A 20,761-nucleotide genomic window follows, 5' to 3' on the forward strand; every position below is an offset into this window, starting at 1 on the left:
GGAGGCGAGCCCTGGCACCATACATGGCCTGTGGGATCCAAGGTGCCAAAAGCGCGCTCCCTTGCCATGGAGTCCTGCCCCCTCGGGCCTGCCGGACTAGTGTGAGAGCTGCCCCCGCTGTGCTCGTGTGAGGAACAGGACCACCCTCAGATGTGTGCTCACTGGACCTCCGAGCAGTGACTCAAGGCTGCAGCGTGTGGACGTGATCCCCAACAGAGTGCCAGGTGAGGGGGAGCTGCCTTGGGGGGTGAGGAGGAGCTGCCGGGGGGTGGGGAGGAGCTCTGCCTTAAGCGACTGGGCTATCCATTGATTACTAAGGAGCCCTTTGTGTGGATTTGCTGAGGCAATCGGCCTGCTGTCGGCAGGGTCCGCCTCCCTAATCAGACAACATACTAAGGGTGGAGATGGGGCAGCCAGGCCTCCGGCAGGTGCAGCTTACGGCTCCCAGTGACAGGGACTTCGATCCCCAACAGTCCTGAAGATCCCCCCCAGACCCTCAATCAGCACTTCCAAGTTCCCTTGCACCACTGAAGGAGGTTTGCGGGTCATCCTCCCGGACATAGGGGTGCCACACTGAGTCTCCTCATCTGTTGGGTTCCTGGCAGGGCGGGTGGCCTGAACATATTGACATAGTGGCCTGGGTGCCTGCGCCTCCGCAGCCTGCGGTGACCCTCCTGAGGCAGAGGTTCCCTCAAGCAAAGATACGCTGGTCAACAACTCCACGACCCAGGTGAAGAAGGCGGGGCCGGAGCACTCTTGTGACAATCCATGGGGAAAGACAGAGGAGCTAAACCAGCGTCGACTCAGACCCAAAATTGAGCCATATGCAATCAATGGCCCCGGACACGGTTAGTCTGCACCCCATGCGTGTACCCACTTGGAGGGTGACCTGGCCACTATCCTGCAGGCCATCAAGACCTGTCAGGAATCAATGTCAAGACCGGCGAGGCACGGGTAGACATGGCCCTCATTTGGAAGGACCTCCGCAATGCAACCGCTCACATCACCGAAACGGAATCCCGCATCTCAGAGGTTGAAGTGTTGTGTAGGAATCTAGGACCCTAGTGTAATTTTCCTGATTCATGCCCATATTTAGGTATAAATTACCCGATCCTTATATAGGCATAGAAATCATGACCATATTTAGACTGAGCCTATGCAGCCCAAATACGGCATGGCTACTTCCACTAAGTTCCAAGAATCAACAACGATTTCTTGGAAAAACCCGCCTTCAGCAGCTAGGGACTTCCCCTTGCCTGAATACTAATTTATCTTGGAAATCATGGAGTTTTCAAAGAACTGAGTCTTTGATGACGTTATTATGTTCAATCATACGTCAAACTCGGCACCTTTAAGGTATAAATATGCCTACATTTGCCCAGACAAACACACGGCGGTTTGGAGCAGTTTGACTATCTACTTGCCCGATGCCCTGCTGCTGCAAGTGCCAAAGGAAGCCGACCCTCCAGCTGACGCACAGATAGACGCTGTCTTTTCTCCAGCCGAGAAATCCAGCTCCAGTGTTTCCAGGCTACCCTTGCGGGTTGCTGGGAAATCGAGTCCTGCGAGAGAGATACAAGACCTCTGTCATTCTAAAACCAAGGTACGGAGCTAATTAGACACTTAGATAATTCTTGCAATAAGATTCTTGGCAAAAATACTAAACCTAAGCTACACTGCCCTTTCTTCTTTCCTTGTACTAGACCTAGGTTAGGTACACCGGGGTAGGCGTATTTTAGAAGCACCAGTTGAGTACTTTTAGTCATTATTTATCACTGTATGTATTTTATGCATTTTAGGTATCTTATGGCTTAGAAACCATATCAGAAGACTGTTCAATAAATACTTTTTATTGAAGACGCCCGTCTCTCTATTTTCTCAGTATCTCTGGTGAAACGAAGCATGCACAATTGACTGAGTAAAATAGCTATCTTTTGTTTCCGCGACTCTAGAGATTGCTTTCTTATTCTTGGGAAACAAAGTTGTCATGTTTATGCGGTTGTCAGAAACGAATCCCTTCTTGTGAATTCGATAAAGTTTCTAGTGACCTCTGAGCTAGCTGGCACTCACAATTAAGTCTAATATATTCGGAAGAGACCTAGTCGACCTCAGTCCTATGTCTAAACTGCAGGGAAGTATGGGGAGGGCATTTGATTTGGCACTGGAGGGGGGGACTGTTTTCTCTGCTTCGGATTTAGTTTGTGTAAGCTTGCGACCCTGTGCACTTTGCTAATGATATTTCCCTGTTTAGCCCGAATACCATAATCGATTGTCCTCAGCCGCCCAAAGAGCCTACCCTGAGGGAATGCCGAGGCAACCCGGACTGCTGGCCCCACATGTCACCCACCTACTGCAATGACGCGACCTCTTAGCAGGAGTGAACCCCTTAGAGACCTCTCATGGAACGTTAACAGACTCTTATATACAATTAAACAGACAGCGATTTTAAAGTATGCAAGGCGGACCCACCCAGATGTCCTTTTACTGCAGATGGGTGCCCTGGCAAGCATGTCCAGGATTCAACAGGGAGTGGGTTAACTAGAGGGGTTCGTGGTATGGAGATACTCCTGTGACGTTCCCTTCCCTTCACACCATTCCATAAGGTAAACGACCCTTTGGGTCATTTTGCCGCCCTCACGGGTACCCTCAGGGATGTTCTCATCAATCAGATGACAATTCATGTCCCACCAGCGAACCTAGACTTCACTCTCCAAGCAACAGTATGGGCAATCTCCTCCCTTCCCCATAGTCTGAAGGTGATTGGAGGTGACTTCAATGCTGTCCCCGTGCCTGCTAAAGATGCCACCGGCTCACTGTCCTCCCATAGGAAAGCAGGGGCCAAGCGTCTTGATGACTGGTCCTCCACACTGGGTCTTTGCGATATTTGATGAACTGGGCACCCTACAACTGTGTAGTACACACACGTATCGGCTGCCCATAATACCCACTCCCTTATTGACCTCATTTTCATGCCAGTCCCAGACTGTAGATCGGTTACAGAGATCCAAATCCTGGTGGGAGGCGTTTCAGATCACTCCGTACTACAGATGCATATTGGGGGCCCTATGTGGAGGTTGAACGCATGGTTCCTATAAACGTGCGATTGAGGGGGAACTGAAGCACCTTTTTGACACCAACGAAGGCACTGTCCAGCTCCAGGGCAAACTCTGGAAGGCGGGTAAGGCCACAATCTGTGGGTACGCCAAGGGGTTCCTAAGGCTTAGATGGCGGACACAAGACCAACATCTCCCCCAGCTTTAGGCCAGAGCCCTCCGCCTAGAAACGACAGCAGCCACGACAAACGCAGAAGCTGATCACAGGCAACTCCATATAGTACAGGAAGAGATTAGGACTATCTCCTTCGAATTTGCCAAGAGGCTCTGCCGATTTTTGGTGCCCAGAGTCTATGGCTGGGAAGACAAGAACAGTAAACTACTTCATTGGCTCGCTGCTCAGCCCCTGGCTAACTGGATAGTCTCTGAGATTTGAGACCCCCGAGGGCAGGTCTCATGTACCCCTGCAGATATTGCACAGACCTTTGCAAGCTACTATGCTGGGCTGTACACAGCAGATCACCCACGCAACTCGGCTGCTGCCTCCTTCTTTTTACAGGGTGTCTCCCTTCCGCGGTTCCCAGAGAGAGAAGTCAAGCCCTGGAAGATCCCATTACTCCCGAGGAGATCGGAGAAGCGATCTTGGCCCTGGCTACCCGCAAGACTGCCAGCCCGGACGGGCTGCCAGAGGAATACTACGCAGCGTTACAGGAGATTTTGATCCCAAAGCTCCATGCACGGTTTGAGGAGGTGCTGGAGAGAGGCACTTTTCCCTCTGTCACAGACACCACCCCCAATGTGGTTATACCTAAACTGGACCCTCCCTCAGCCTCATGCTCCAACTACCGTCCCATTTCCTTCCTTAATACGGAGATTAAAGTCTATGCTACGATTCTCGCTGTCCGGCTGAGACGGGTGATCTGCGTCCTCACACACCCTGATCAATGCGGCTTCATGCCATACCGTAGCACATGCCATTGCCTGAGACGCCTCCACGTGGCCCTTGCTCACCGTCATCTTCTCACGCCGTATTTAGCCTTAGTGATCCTTGACTTTGAAAAGGCCTTTGATATGGTTGACTGGAGCTACTTGGGGAGTGTGCTGGAGAGGGCGGGGTTTGGTCCTCACTACGGTAAACTGATGGAAGTCCTGTATTCCAGCCCACCTGCCAGGGTCCTTGTGAATGTGGTACTATCAGATGCCTTACCCATCAGGAGGGAGACCCATCAGGGATGCCTGCCCTCCATTCTCCTGTTTTCCCTGGCGATAGAGCATTTGGCCTGTATCATGCGTGTGGATGAACAGATATAGGGGTGGCGCTGGCACGGTTCCCATGAGGACCGGATTTCCCAGTATGCGGACGATGTTCTGCTGCTTCTGGCCAATCCGGCCCAATCGGGACCACTAATGCCTTCAGATACTCCAATCTTTTGGGGAAGTGTTGAGTCTGCGTCTTAACCCGGCTAAATCCAACCTGGTACCCCTCCATGCATCGCAGGAGTGTGTGGACTGGCAAACGAGCATTCCATTACGGAGACTCTCCTTTAAATACCTTGGCCTGTGGGTGGCCCTGCTCCCAGAGCGGACTTGGACCCTCAATGTCAGCCCGCTACTCAAGCGTACAAGGGACGATCTCCGTTGGTGGCAGTCCCTCCGGCTCAACAAACTTGGCAGTATCGCCCTGTTTAAGTTGGATATTCTGCCCCCACTCTTGTACGTCCTCCAGAACATCCCCCTTCACCTCCCTCGCAGTTGGTTCTAAAGACTGAATGGTATACTTGCGACCTTCCTCTGGGGGACGCTCATGGCCACTCCTGGCTCTCCCACTTTGTCAACTACACCGATATATGGGGAAATGGGACGGACAAACCCCTCCCTGGACTACCTGGCCACCCGCCACCTGGTGATCCACAATTGGTTCAATAGTGGATGGTGGGATCCGGCCTATCGGCTAGAATTGGAGAGCCTCGGGTTCCCGCGAGGCCAAGGCTCTGTTATATGGAGCACCAGTTTCTCGCACTTTGCCAACGGTGACCCGGACTACTTTCCTAGCATGGCGTTCTGCGCCGCAGCACACTCAATGGGACTGCAATATTACTTTGCAGACGCCCCTTTGACAAGGCACATGGCAGCGGGAGGTTGGTACACTAACAGGTTTCCACAAATGGGACCTCATCGGTATCACTCGCCTGGGAGACGTCTGGAAGGGTGGGAACTTGTACTCCTTCCAGGAGCTGCAGCAAACATATTCCCTACAACCCATCCAATTCTATAGATACCTTCAACTACGCCATGCCTTGACCCCTCACATTCTCGATTGCTCTGAAGTCCCGCAGTTTAGCCAGATGGAAGCTACGCTCCTCATGGGAACCCTTGGGATGGGGGGGTGTCACAACTATACATATCATTGATAAACAACACCCCGTCCAACTTAGACCCCTTAGGAACAGATGGGAACAGTGGGTTGGCCCATTATAGGAGGAAGGCTGGAGTGACGCGCTGATGGCCCCCAAGGTATTAACCATGTCGGCCAGGCTCCGTCTCATTCAAATTTAATTTCTTCACTGTGCATATCTTACTCCTGTGAGGCTTTACAAAGCGGGTTTCCTCCCATCCCCTCAATGCCCGCGTTGTGGGGAGGACCCAGTTGACTTTACCACATGGTCTGGTCCTGTAATATCCTCTCCAACTACTAGAAGTTGGTTGTAGCGGAATTAACTGGCATACTGTGTTGGACTGTCCCCCTTGGTCCTCTTGCCCTTCTCCTGGGAGTGATGGGTGGGCTGATGGTTCCCGCAATGATAAGCTGTTCTGGGGACAGCCACATTGGTGGCCAAAAGAGACGTTGCAGCGGCCTGGAAGGACTTGGCGGCTCACTCTCTGGCTAAAGGTCTTTTTCTGGGGGATACTCTATTTACCTGCAGATTCTGTACCTTCTGAATATCCCAGGTGTCAGTCTAGAAACTCTAACAGCTTTCCACCACCAATAAGGGATGCTGTCTTCACTTAAATTCCATATGTGGCATCCCTGTGACTTCACTAGGGCTATAAAGCACTTCCATTGGCTTGCTGACTTCAGTTTTCTTCCATTTTTTATGAAGTAGACCGATGGGACTAACATCAGGAAGACACGAGCAAACATTTTGAAATATGCTGGGTACCATATCAGGAAGACATGTGGGATAATCAGCAAAGCAATAGTTAGATGGGTGGTTTGGTTGGTTGGTGAGAAATGTGTAGCTAGAGTATCCACCCGAAAGAGCTTTAGCAAAAGAAAAGAAAATTCTTCTGGCGAGTACTTCTACCTGCAGATTCCTCCCCTTATGAATGGATTCACCAAGCAATCCTCAACAAGGAAGTGGGTAAATGGCTGGTTATACCAACGAATACTGTAGGACAGAGCGTGCTAAGAGGCCTTCCCTCCTCACTTCACAGTCTAAACAGTAATGCTTTACAAAAATGTGGTGGGAAGCCCAGGTAGCCGGTTTGCAAATATATGCTTCCAGCACCCCTCCAGCCAGTGCAGAGGTAGAAGATTTTGCTCTGGTTGAGTGAGTTTCTGGTGGATCCTTGTGTACTTAGGCATAGTACTTCTTGATGCACAGTATTAGCCCTCTTGAAAAGGTCCTCTTGTGCACTGCCTTGCCTTTCATCTTCCAGGTTTATTTACTGTTCTTGTATTGTAAGCACTGAATGAGGGCATGGTTAAGCTATGTTAAGGTGCTTCCCACACCTAAATTTCTGTTTTGTGCTCTCTTCAATTTTAACAGGAAGCATTGGGCGCTTTAATTAACAATTGATGCAGCACTCGTACTTTAAGGACTGATGACTGTCAACTTAGCACTTTAAATCTCCTTTTACAATTTCTGCAAGTGGGGACACAAACAAAGACCATAAGGACATTTAAACAGAACATGCTTATAAAAATTTGCAATTACTGTCTATTATGCTGCAGCACCAATGTGCATCTCATACAGCAATAAATTCATTAATTGCCTTGCCTTTCATCTTCTCCATATAAACAGCGAAAAGCTGGGAGTCCAGCCAGAATTCACGTCTTGTCCAAGCCGATGTAGTCTTACTTCTTTTGGTGAATGAGGCAGATGGAAGAAAGCTGGCCGGGTGATGAATTGTCCTACGAGGAAGGGGGAAACTACTCTTGGCAGGAAAGCAGCACTGGTTCTTAGTACCAACTTGTTGGCACTGAGGTGAATGGGTGATTTTTACTCAATGCTTCTAACTCGTTTACAAGCCTAGTTGATTCCTTGTTAATGCCTAGTTGAAGTGACAGCAATTAAAAAGTATTTGAAAGCAAGCTGCTGCAACGGATAACTGTGTAACGGTTCAAAAGAAGAACATATTACAAAAGAAAGAACAAGTTTGAGATTCCATCGTGGCATTATGAAGGAGTTGGGGGAAGTTTGTTTGTAAGCCCCTTTAGGAAAATAACAATGGGTGACTTGAAATGATACGGCTTATCAGGTAAGGAGAAGAAGGCCAACTAGGAGAGAGGGCAAAATGTGGGGTGTCCGACAGATGGGCCTTAAGAGGATCTACTTGGTTATCTGCACACCACTTGACAAATCTCCCCATATGCTTGAGTACACCATCTTGGTGGAGTGCCTACAGGAACAAAAAAATAACATTCACCACTTCAGGAGGCAAGGAAATCTATATCAGGTTACCCCACTCAAACTCCAGGCATGGAGATGGAGGCTCAGAGGTTGGGGTGCAGAATCTGCCTCTGTGATTGTGAGAGGAGGTCTACTCTGTGAGGGAGATGGAGCGGTGGGAATTGGGAGAGATGAATGAGGTCTGCATATGACATGCTACATGGCGAGTCCGGGCTATCAGGATTACTTGGGTTCATTTGAGGTGAATCTTCCTCAAAAGACAGGGAATCAAGGACATGGGAGCAAACATATAAAAGTGGTAAGTTCCATCTCAAGCTAAAAGCTTCCTTCAATGCTCCCTGCAGAGGATACTGGAGGGCAAAGAATTTTGTGCAGTGAGCATTGTCGTTAGTGGCAGAGAGGTCCACCTGAGGAGTATACCAGAGCTGCAAAATGCACTGGACTACCTCTGGGTGTAGACACCACTCATACACTGAGCGCTCCGGACATATGATTTGCTATCACGTAGACACCATTATCCTGAGCCAGGACAAGAGCCACAGAGCATCTCAACAGAGGAAAGGCAATCCTACTCCCCTTTGCTTGTTGATGTACCACATTGCAGTTGTATTGTCTGTCAAGATCTGACAGAGTGGCAGCAAAGGGACGGGTGGAAGACCTTAAGAGCTATAGTTTTAACAGATTGATATGCAACATGTGTTCTTCTGAATAACAGATACCTCTGATCTCCAATTTCTCCAGATTAGCTCCCCGCTCTATAATGGAGGCATCTGTAATAACTGCTGTCAACGGTGGGGGTGTTTGAAACTGCTTACCCTGGGACAGGGTGACTTCCATACACCACTACTGTATGTCCAATATAGTGTCCCTGGACATTTGGATACAGTTATGGAGATTTCTGTTATATTGGAACCACTACCTACAGAGGCATCACTGGAGGGCCATAATGTGCCAGAGTACATAGGTGACTAAGAGAATGCAGGAGGCTAGCAGACCGAGCAGGCGCAGCAACAAAGTCAGGACTGGTATGATCACTCCAATCTGAAATATCGGAATCATAGCCTGAATATCTTGAACCCTCCAAGGCTCAGGAAAGCACAGCTATGTGGTGTCCAATACAGTCCCTATGAACAGAATGCATTCAGAGGGCACCACATGAGACTTAATTGAGTTGATGAGATCGAACAGCAATGAAGCTCTCGTCTGCATGTGCGAGACACAATCTCTGGAGAGCTGGCCTTGATGAGCCAGTTGTCCATGTATGGTAACACTGGAATTCCCACCATTCTGAGAGGGCTACAACCACCGCCATCACCTTTGTGAGACTTGAGTTGTGGAAATGAGGGCAAACGGATACCCCAAACTAGTAGTGTTTGGATCCAACAGTGAAGCAATGTTGCTTCCTTCTGGGACTGCAGGATAGGGATCTGGAAACAGGCATCGTGCAGGTCAACAGCACCAGTCGATCTTCTGCTTCCACTACCACTAGAACCTGAGAGAGAGACCCCATCTTTAAATTTTCCTTTTTGAGGAACCAGTTCAGAACCCTGAGGTCTAGGATCGGACTAAAACTGTTGTCCTATTTGGGAACTAGGAAGTACTGAGTAGCACCCTTTTCCTCAATAATGCTCTGGGACCAACTCCCCTGCGTCCTTTTAGGGCAATGCTAGAAATTACTGCTGTAGGGCACATAGGTAGTCTGGGGGGAGTGCATCGGTTGAGAGGGGTAAGGGAGAAGGGTGTTGCTGGAAAAGTAGGTCCTACTCCCTTTCCACATTCTGCAAGAACCAAATGTCTGAAGTAATGGCCCTGCATACTTGTGGAAAGGAGAATACCCATCCACCCAATAGGCTGCTTTTGTTCTGACCAGGGGAAGCTAGGGCAACTTCCAAGCAGTAGATCGGGAGAAAGAGCAGGAGGAGGTAGGAGGCAGAGGAAGGGCACATGTTTGTCTCATGCCAAAGCGCACCCAACCCAATGCACATTTGCTGCTATTTAGACCAATATGGGACACCTACTTCAAACAAGGCTTTCAGCCAAGAACACAATCTTCACTTACAAAATAATATCCAACCTTTAAAATAGCCTGCTCATGGGTCAATATGATACCATAGCTAAAATCGCTCAACTCTTAACCTATGACTTTAAATGGCGAAAAGTAGACTTTCCCCACCCCTTCTCTGTAATGCATTAATGCCACTAGTTGGAAAGCATGCACACTGTTAAAACAGACACAAAGATAAAATAATGCATATTTTATTACCTTTACTAAGGGCATAATCTTGCATACTGAGCCACAGACTATGGGCTGGTTCCTTTGTAGATCCTAATGCTAAATCAACAAAGACAGCAACTTCGGGTCGCAATGTAAAATCAAATGGTTTCTGTTCTTCGTTGCAAGAAAGAGCAACTTCCAGCAGGCAACTCATGCACTTATCTGCAAAGAAGTAATAAAACATTTTTCTCAGGCTACTCATTCTTTTACTTGAAGAAGTGATCAAATATTCCATTTGGTTGGCGTAAAATGCATGAAACACACACTAGCAAGCAACAATGTCAATTTGTACATAAAACCAATTTTATTACAAAAAATATTTATTTAAAATCTGTATGAATTATAGATAGGCTTTCCTGTTTTAGGTTTAAACCTATAATAATTGATTAAAAAAATAGCCCTCACCAGTGTAAACATATCAACACTGAAACAACACCTGCACAACCACAAACTAAATGCCATTAAAAGAAAGGAAAAGGAGAGTGAAAGTCATTTTTAATTCTTATTGAAGGGGCCAATACATTGTAACTTTAGTTATACAATGTAGCAGCAAGAAAGACTGGGATAACATTATTCTGCTTGAGTTTTGTTGTTTAAGGATGTCACTAAAATATAGTTTCTTCTTCCTTTTGCTTTTTTCAGTTTTGTGGTCTTTGGTCTAAAGATGTGGGGTTTACAAGAATGCTGTAGGTCTTATTTAATTATTTTATTAACTGTACAGAATCAGGAAATATCAACATCATATTTGATATTTTGGCTAAGTTTAATTCTTTTACAGATAGGTAAAATGGCTGGTTTCATAAGAATCTTTCCCAATATACCAATGTACCATCACATTACCCCACAGTCAGAGAATGGGTGAAACCCTTTGAAACATCAGCCCCCTTTTCTAGCGAGTCAGTACTGATAGTAGGTGAATGAAAAATGTCCTAGCTAAAGTAACGGAAAGTTTCAATTCTATTAAGGACTCGGAGGCGAGGATTATGCTTTACTTTCTCATTTTATTGCATAGCAGCCACTTTGTAGTAAACAACTACTATTCCCATGAACCAAAGGGAATAAACAACAAAACAATAGAGTGTTCATAGATAACAGAGTGTCCCATCCAATTCACCAATCAGAGGTCCCTATAGTTTTGATAGTCCTCGGTTTCTGACCATGCTTCCTCTTTCGTCGCTTAGTCAGCCAGCACAATCACATCAGGAGTCTTGTTTTATCGACTCCCCTGGAAAACCAAAAGAAGGCGTAAGTGACAGAAAAGGCTAAGGTTTAGCCCTAAGAAGAAAACATGTCAAAATATGCACAGGATCACAATATTATACACTTAAGTAAACACAGTACTTACTCCAATACGTGGGAGGAAAGCAGTCAACACAGTTGTACCCTGGCTGGGATAATCCTCGCCTCCGAGTCCTTAATAGAATTGAAACTTTCCGTTACGTTAGCTAGGAAATTTTTAATTCTATGGCAGGAGCGGAGGCGAGGATTATGCTCGTTTAAAGCTTGCTCACCACCAACTGAGCCATGTCAATAACCAGCTTGAAGTAAAACCGTTTAAAGGTGGAGTCTGAAGACCAGTCTGCTGCATTCAGAATGTCTTCCAGACGAGCTCACAGGGTAAAAGCTATGGAGGCCATGGCTCCTCTGGTAGAATGAGCACCAAACATACGTAAATCGATGCCCGCCTCCTGCATGACCCAACGGACCCATGGGCAATTGTGGGGAAGGAAACCGCCTTGTGAGGTTTTTTGAGTGCAATGAGCAACTGGCGTTCCCCCACAGGCCGCAACTCCTCCATCATTTCCTCGTACGCTTTGAGGCAAGCAACTACACATAGTTTTGGGGAGCCCGGAAACGCAGGGTAGAAGACAGAAGTCGTCCTGCACTTGGTGCGTCTGCGTATGGTGAACGTTACACGGGTGGGAGAAAAAATTCTTCCCGACACATCCAGTGCTCTGACATCAGAAACCAGTCTGAAAAAAATCAGGCACAGCAGCATGGCAAGTTTAGCCGAAAGTTCTTTCTTGGATAGGAATCTATTGGGCTGCCAAGATTAAAAGAGATTCAAAACTCTGTTAATATCCCACAACTCCGAGTAAGGAGGTTCCGGGGAAGCGAGAGACGAATACCCCGAAGAAGGCGGCAAACCAAAGGGTGTTCCCCAACCAGAGAGCCATCCACCAAGGCATTACCAGCGGAGATGGCAGATCTGAAGGTATTAATGGTCCTATATTCAAGACCATCCTCTGCCAGAGAGGCCAAGAAATTCAAGATGGAGGTCACATCAGTTGCCACGGGATTGACACCGTCGCAGACACCAACGACTCCACCATCTCCAAGTGGATCGGTAACGTTTGAGATTGCTGTCCGACCCAGGCTTTGGACAAGAAATTCTCAGCCGCTCCCGAAAGGCCCGGGCCTCCAACTTTAGAATCGGGGAAGCTGGTGATCCAGGCGAGAGGCGAAGAGATCCACTGAGAAAGGACCCCAAAGACTCTGAAGATCCGCAAACACTCCCGGATGCAGTTTCTAGAGGCTCAGGTCGTGGAAATGGCGGGAGTGGAAATACACCACTTGATTGTCCTGGCCCGGCAGATATTCCGCCGTGACCGAGATCTGATGCTCCAAGCAGTACTGCCAGAAATTCGCAGCCAGATCCGAAAGAGCTCTCGAGCGGGTGCCACCCAAGTGATTGATATACTGGACGGTGGAGACATTGTCCATCTTGAGAAGGACGCAGGAACGAACCGAGTCCTTTGTCCAGCATTTGATCACGAACAAACCTGCCAAAAGTTCCAGACAGTTTTTATGTGTAAATGATGCTCCGAAGGAGACCACACACCTCCCGTGGTGAAGTCGCCGCATGTTGCGCCCCATCCGGACCTGCTCACGTCAGACTCTATAACGATATCCGGCGCGGACCCGAAAATGGCCCACCATTCCAGGCTTCCATGCTTGAGAGCCACAACTGAAGCTCTTCCCTGGTGTTAGTCGTCAGGCACACCTTGTAGGAATAAGGATGGACTCTGCGGAGGTGAGCCGCTGAAGCGCTCTGTAATGGAGCGGACCAGGAAAGATCACCTGAATGGAGACCGACAGGAGGCCCACTATCTGAGCAAGCTGTCTGAGGGAAATCCGAGTCAAGGTTAGAGCCCTCCGAATCTCGTGGCAAATCTTTGTCATCTTGCGTGAGGGAAGGCTGAGAGTGGCTTCCATAGAGTCTATTAAGAAACCTAGGAAAACAACTCTCTGGGAGGGAATTAGGGTGGACTTGGACTTGTTTATTACGAACCCTAGGTTCTGAAGCAGATCTACTGCGGTTTCCAGCTGACGAGACAGGGTATCGGGATCCAGTGCCATCAACAGGATAGCATCACTCTAGATACACAATACGTCTCATGCCGGACGCCCAAAGGCGTTCTATCACAGCTCTCAAAATCTTGGTTAAACACCAAGGTGCGGAAGACAGCCCGAAAGGAAGGGTGGTGAACTTGTAAGTTTCCCTGCACCAGGGAAACTGAAGAAAGCGGCGATGAGGGGGAAAGATGGGAATCGCCAAATAAGTGTCCTTGAGGTCGAGACGCGCCATTCAGTCGCCAGGTCGGAGAATGTCTCGAAGGAGGTGAATTCCCTCCACTTTGAAATGACGGTAAACCAGCCACTCGAAGGTTGATGACCGGACGCCGACCCTCATCCACCTTGTCCACAGGAAAGAGGTTGCTGAGGAAACCCCTGGGGTGTGGCAGGGTCTCTACTATGGCCCCCTTGTCGAGCAGAGCTTGGACCTCTTGGTCCACCAAGACAGCATCTGCCTCGGAAAAGCAGAGAAGTCGGGAGGAGTGACCGGCAAAGGAGTTCCTAGAAAGTCTATACGAAAACCCCTTACTGTCTGTAGGACCCAAGCATCCCCAGTGACAGAAGTCCACAGGGAAGAAGGGAGAACACTCACCAGAAGAATTGGCTCCGCCTCCTCCTCTGCCACCTCTGCCTTTGCCCCGCGGGTGAGGTAGAAATTTCCAAAGCTGGCTTGATCCTGATATTGTCCTTGACTGGAGGCTTACCCTCTGTTCTGATTTGGGCGGCTGGACGAGCGGCCCCAACCTCGTCCGGCCCCTTGGAAAACCCGGGGGCGAAAAACTTTCCGAATGGAAGATTGTGCCCTATCCAGGGAGGTAAAGGTGTTTACGAACCTGCCTAGTTCCTTAATAAAGGGCTTGCTGAAAAGGCCTCCCTCAGCAACTGGGCCTGCTTGAGTGTCCGCCAGGTCCCCAAGCTTAGGATCAACCTTAATAAGAAGTGACCTGCGGCGTTCAGTAGAGATCGCGCAGTTGGCGTTCCCGAGGAACACCACAAAGCACTGGGCCCATGAGGAGAGAAGATCCGGGGATATGAGGGAGCCGGATACCTTCGATTCTTTCGCCATATCCAGGATTTTGGTAGCGGGCCCCAGGACATCCAACAATGTATCTCGACAGGCCCGCCACAATCTGTCTATGCCCTTTTGGGGTCTGTAACACATTTTTAGAGAAAGGTAGCCATTCAGGGGTCAATCTCCGGGGTGGCGGCTACCTTCCCTTCCAACGATGGGCGGGGACACTCCGCCCTAAGGCAATTACGGGTTGCAGACTCGAGTGAACGACGGATCCTGCTGGCCACGTACTGTGCGACTTTTTCCGATGGGGCCCAGTCAGAGGAGCGCGGGAGTAGGACATTGTCCGGGTCCAGCATATCTGCACACAAGTTCATCTCAGTAGCGGTTGACGCCAACTTGGAAGGAAGCCAGGGCCGGGACTGTGCAGGAGAGTCGTCCCCGTCCCCCTGATCTCCTGGATCCTCGCCCGCCGAGGTAGAAGGGATTGCCGGTGGAGTCGTAGGGGAACTTGTAGGAGGTACAAGACGGGCTAGGAAAGCTCACTTGAGCCAAGAGAAAGCGTTGGAATCCACTCCAGCATCCTTAGCCCATTTGGGTGGAGGTTCTTGCGGGTCCGCGGCAGGACCAGTGGACGAAGGGCCAGAAGAAGAGGAATGCGCATCTCTGGCCAGCTTTTCGCAAGCTTGGTCAATTTTGCGGGACAGCAACTCCACAAGGGGGGTCATGGCCTGCTCCACAGCCTTGTGGATGGATTCGTCAACCGCGTCGTAAAACGCATCATTTCAGGGAAGCGCCGCAAGAGGATCTTCCTCCCACTGATCATCTTGATAGACTTCGTCCTGGTAAGCCGCCATTATTGGTAAGTATGCGACTTTGTTTGACTTAGGTATTGCCAAAGAGGAGGTAAGCCTCAACAGAGGGGGGGCTGGGTGTCAGCCGGAATGTGGGCAGACAGTGTCCGCAATAAACATGCCCGAAAGCCTAGGACCCAATCAGCCCTGGTTCGAACTCTAGGTGGGCAGTCTGCCTAAATGGGTCCTTGCAGTGAAACTGCGCTACAGACTCCTCTGGATGTTTGAACAGAGCGTCAAAGGCCTAAAAAGTACAGACCCCTAAAAATGCTATCTGCATAACACTGCCTAATAGCAGGTACCAACCCGAAAATCGGGTGTTCAAGGGGCGTGAAAAAACAAACGGGAAAGTTGCCTAACGGCAAAGCTAGAGACCCCTGCAGGGCGTTCAGGCAGACAAGAAGAGGCTCCCGCGGCAAAGCAGCGCTGAATTCTGATGCGATCCTATCGAGGAATGCGCGGAATCCCAAGCGCGCTCGCCCCATCTGAGGCACCGTCAGGCGCCCTCTGCCGGTGACGCGCAGACACCGCAAGCCAGCACCACAACACGGCTGCTAGGGAGCTGAAGACTCCGGCGACCAGAGCGGATCGCCGAGTACAACAAAACGCTGAAGAGAATAACGAAAAAAAAGAATGCAATAAACAAAATTAAACCACTCTGGCGACACGCGCGAATCAAAATGGCGCGCGCGACCTACACCACAGTGGCGTGAGGAAAACGGAAATCCAGAAAAAACCGCCGGCGTCTGCGGCGTCAGATGCACAGCAAACACAATAAATACAATCAGTAATAGCTCACATGAGTTTGTTTAGCATGAATAGGCATAAATACACGGTACAGAATTAAGGCAGTGCATAAGGGAGAAAAGCACAAGTTACTACTTGTGTAACGATATATCTGTAAGAGACATTAGTTAGTGATAGATTCCTTACCTTAGAATATCCCCAGGCGTCAGACTGGATCCGGAAATTTTTGCGTAGCAATACCCCTGCGCGTCGGTAGGCGTCGTCTGCGGCTCCGCGTCCGTCGTCGGCGTCGTTAGCGCCGGAATGACGTCGTCGGAGTACTTAGACGCCGCCCATGCGCGCTGACGTCAGTTCTGATACACAGCTTTTCCGCGCCAGATACGCAGAGCCATGATAGAACTAACACTGGTGCCAAGAAACTAGGGCCCTGAAAGGGGATGACCTTAACCCTAGATATCGGTTCGCAGAACGGGGAGGATGGGTGGGTCGGTAAGGAATCTATCACTAACTAATGTCTCTTACAGATATATCGTTACACAAGTAGTAACTTGTGCATCTGAAAGAGACACGTTAGTGATAGATTCCTTACCTTAGAATAGATACCCCAGCAATACCAACCCCGGTGGTGGGTCTGCGAACCAATAATCACACCAGAAAGTCCTGGAGGACGGAACGGCCAAAGAAGCCATCCCTCCGGACTTGACTGTCCAGGCAGTAGTGTCGTGCGAACGTGTGCAGCGAGACCCACGTAGCTGCCTGGCAAATGTCCTGTAAGGGCACTCCCCGACCCAGGGCAGTTGTAGTCGCCGTGCCCCGAGTGGAATGAGCCCTCAACCCAACAGGGGGCTCCTTCTTAGCCATGGAGTAACATGCCTGGATACACAAGATGATCCACCGGGAGATGGTCCTCTTGTGCACTGCCTTACCCTTCTTAGCACCCACGTAGCCAACAAAGAGTTGGTCATCCACCCGGAACTGGCGTGTGCGATCCAAATAGAAGGAGAGCGCACGTTTTGGGTCCAGACGGTGGAGCCGCTCTTCCTCTTTAGAGGGATGCGGAGGCGGAAAGAAGGTTGGCAAGGTGATGGACTGCCCGATGTGGAAGGCTGAGACAACCTTGGGCAGGAAAGATGGCTTGGTACGCAACACAACCTTGTCCGGATGGACAGAAAGGAAAGGTGGAGTACAGGAAAGGGCCTGGAGCTCACTCACTCTCCTGGCAGAGGTGATGGCAACCAGGAAAGCAGTCTTTAGAGTCAGAAGACGAAGAGGACAGTTGTGAAGCGGCTCAAAGGGAGCGCACATCAGGAAGGTAAGAACAAGGTTCAAGTCCCACTGGGGCATCACGAAGGGAACAGGAGGGAACATGTGCGTGATGCCCTTAAGAAATCGATTTATAATAGGGGACTTGAACAAAGAAGGCTGATCAGGGAGCCTTAAGAAGGCAGAAAGGGCAGAAAGGTAGCCCTTGACAGTGCCCAGAGCAGAGCCCTGCTGGGCAAGAGAAAGAAGGAAGAGGAGAACCTCGGAAAGGGGGGCAGAGAGTGGATCCACAGCCTTTGCTGTGCACCATGCCACAAATCTGTTCCACCTGCAGGCGTATACCGACTTTGTGGAGGGCCGCCTGGCCGCCAGAATGACATTACAGACTTCGGGAGGCAAGTCAAATGGCCTCAACTGTCGCCGCTCAATCTCTAAGCTTGTAGGTGGAGACTGGACAGGTTCGGGTGGAGGACCGTCCCCTGCTGCTGCGACAGAAGGTCCTCCCGAAGGGGCAGACGAATCGGGGGATCTACTGACATGCTGAGTAGCTCGGGATACCAGTATCTTCGTGCCCAGTCCGGAGCCACAAGGATGACTTGGGCCCGGTCGCGCTTGATCTTCTTCAGCACTCTGGGCAGAAGTGGTATAGGCGGAAAGGCGTACAATAGACCGCAACTCCACTCGCGACGAAAAGCGTCTCCGAGCGAGTGCCGCCTTGAAAATTCCAACACGCAGAACTGATGACATTGCGCGTTCTCTTCGGTGGCGAATAGATCTAACCAAAGCTCTCCCCATTGCTGAAAGTGGCCTTGCGCCACGTCCGAGTTCAGACGCCATTCGTGATCCATCATGCACCGACGGCTGAGCTCGTCCGCCCTGGCGTTCAGAGAACCTGCCAGGTGTTGAGCCACCAGGGTCACGCCCTGGCATTCCAGCCATTGCCAGAGGCGCAGAGCCTCCTCGCATAGGGTCCACGACCCCACCCCGCCCTGTTTGTTGCAGTACCACATGGCGGTGGTGTTGTCCGTGAACACCTGCACTACACTCCCCCGGACAGAGGGGAGGAATGCCTTCAGCGCTAGATGAATCGCCCGTAACTCCAACAGGTTGATGTGGAGCCGGGCCTCCGCCGGAGACCAGAGTCCTCTGATCTCCGCCTCTCCCATGTGGCCCCCCCAGCCCTGGAGGGACGCGTCCGTCACAACTACGTGCTCCGGGTGGGGTAGGGAGAGGGATCGGCCACTGACCCAATCGCGGTCCGTGAGCCACCACTGCAACTGTCTTGCAGTGCCCTCCGAGATCAAGACGTGATCGGACAGGTTGCCCTGATGCTGTGCCCACTGAAACTTCAGGTCCCACTGCAGAGCCCGCATCCGCCACCGGGCGTGACGCACCAGGAGGATGCAGGAGGCCATCAGCCCCAGAAGCCGCAGCATCAACCTGACCGAGACTCGGGATAAAGGCCGAAAAATGGGAATCAGAGCCTGAATATCCCGAACCGGCTGTTCGGGAGGGTAAACACGAAACTGCGCCGAGTCTAGAACCGCTCTGATGAAGAGGAGCTTCTGAGAGGGACACAGGTGCGACTTCGGCACATTGATGGAGAACCCCAGCAAATGCAGGAGGTCGGCCGTAGTCTGGAGGTGGCTGACGACTGTCTGGGGCGAGCCCGCCTTCAACAACCAGTCGTCAAGGTAGGGGAAGACTGACACCCCTAACCTGCGCAGATGAGCTGCGACCACCGCCATCACCTTCGTGAACACCCGTGGGGCGCTGGTAAGGCCAAAGGGGAGCACGGTAAACTGAAAGTGCTCGTGGCCTACCGTGAACCGCAGGTAACGCCGGTGGGCCGGCAGGACGGGGATGTGAAAATAAGCGTCCTGCAAGTCCAACGCTACCATCCAGTCTCCGGGGTCCAGGGCAGCTAAGACCTGAGCCAAACTCAGCATCTTGAACTTCTCTTGACGGAGGAAGCCGTTGACGTTCCGTAGGTCCAATATCGGGCGCAGGCCCCCCTTGCCCTTCTTGGGCACCAGAAAGTAGTGGGAGTAACATCCACACCCTACTTCTGGCCCAGGAACGCGCTCGATGGCCCCCTTGGCCAAGAGGGCCGTGACTTCCTCTTGCAGAAGTTGCAAGTGATCCCCCGACACGCGGTGGAATTGCGGTGGCATGGCTGGAGGGGTCGCCTCGAAGGGGAGGGAGTAGCCCCTTCGGACGATTTGCAGCACCCACCTGTACGATGTGACAGTGCGCCAGTGGAAGTGGTGATGGCGAACCCTGCCCCCCATAGGCGTCACATGGGCCTGAAAGCTCGGACTAGGAAGGCTTGGAGGCAGGTGCTGCGGAGGGAGGTGTGCACTGGCCTCGCCGCTGACCCCGACCGCCGCCGCCACGGCGGTTTCCACGGCTGCCACCGCGCTGGGTATTCTGCGGTGCGTGGCTGGCAGCACGTGTGGGGACGCCCCTCCCGTGGCCACGAAAGGAGCGAAAGGCACCCGATTGCTGGCGCGTGGCCGAGAGGCCCAAGGACTTGGCCGTAGCCCTGGAGTCCTTAAAGCGCTCCAGCGCATGGTCTGCCTTGTCGCTAAAAAGGCGACGGCCATCGAACGGCATATCCAGGACGGTGGCCTGGACATCGGCCGAGAAATTGGCGGACCTCAACCAGGCGTGGCGGCGAACCGCCACCGTCGTTCCCATCGCCCTGCCCAGTGAGTCCGTGGTATCCAGCCCACACCGGATAGAGTATCGCGCCGCATCTCGACCATCCACAAGGGCTTGGGCGAGTTTAGCCCGGACCTCCTCCGGGCATTGTGGCAGCACGTCCGCGACCGTGTCCCACAGGGTGTGGGTGTAGCAGCCCAAGAGACACGCGGTATTGACAGACCGCAGTCCCAAACTCAGGGACGAGAACACTTTCTTCCCGAACTGTTTGTATCTCTTGGATTCCCGATCGGGCGGGGCCGTCGGGAATGCGGTCTGGGAAGTGGAGGCCTGGATAACCAGGGGGTGGGATGGGTGGACAAAAAGCAAGGGTCGCCCGGAGCCGGGCGGTAGCATCTGGCCACGTTCCTATCCACAGGCGAACCCGTGGCGGGCTTGGACCAAGTGCCCACAAGAACGTCACATAAGGCTTCATTAAACGGCAGCAGAGGCTCACTGGAGCTTGCCTGCGGTTTAAGAACCTCAGTGAGGAGGTTAGTCCTCACGGCCGCAACGGGGAGCTTAAGGCCCAAGGCCTTGGCCGCCCTCGTTAACACTACACTATAAGCAGCCCCCTCCTCCGTAGCCACGGTGGGAGGGGAGACAAATCCAGTGTCTGACGAAGTGTCAATACCACTGGCCTCCCCAAGCTCATATGTCCAGTCCTCTTGAGACTGGCACTCCTGTGCCAGAGGGTCCTCAGACCCCCTCCCAATCACCTCCGTCACCAGTCTCCTGTAACTCAGGGTCAACAGACTGGGCCTCCTCATGGAAATAAAAATCTCCAAAGGCCGTCGGAAGCGGCGCCCAACGGCGCCGGTCCGATGCCAGAGTCGGACCAGAGGGAAGATTGGGGACGGCGC

The 20,761-nt window shown here is 51.2% G+C and overlaps 1 protein-coding gene across 6 annotated transcripts in view; it reads right to left on the reverse strand.

Annotated features, from left to right (window-relative positions):
* Positions 1-20,761, reverse strand: part of HERC1 (HECT and RLD domain containing E3 ubiquitin protein ligase family member 1) — a 2,088,313-nt gene that overhangs the window by 1,859,000 nt on the left and 208,552 nt on the right. For all 6 annotated transcript variants that reach the window (XM_078685198.1, XM_078685199.1, XM_078685195.1 and 3 more), the window contains exon 19: positions 9,951-10,124. In XM_078685198.1, coding sequence (XP_078541324.1) covers positions 9,951-10,124 — 174 coding nt within the window. The remainder of the gene's footprint in view (positions 1-9,950; positions 10,125-20,761) is intronic.

The sequence above is a fragment of the Lissotriton helveticus genome, chromosome 3_2 (genome assembly GCF_964261635.1).
Source record: "Lissotriton helveticus chromosome 3_2, aLisHel1.1, whole genome shotgun sequence".
Classification (NCBI taxonomy): domain Eukaryota; kingdom Metazoa; phylum Chordata; class Amphibia; order Caudata; family Salamandridae; genus Lissotriton; species Lissotriton helveticus.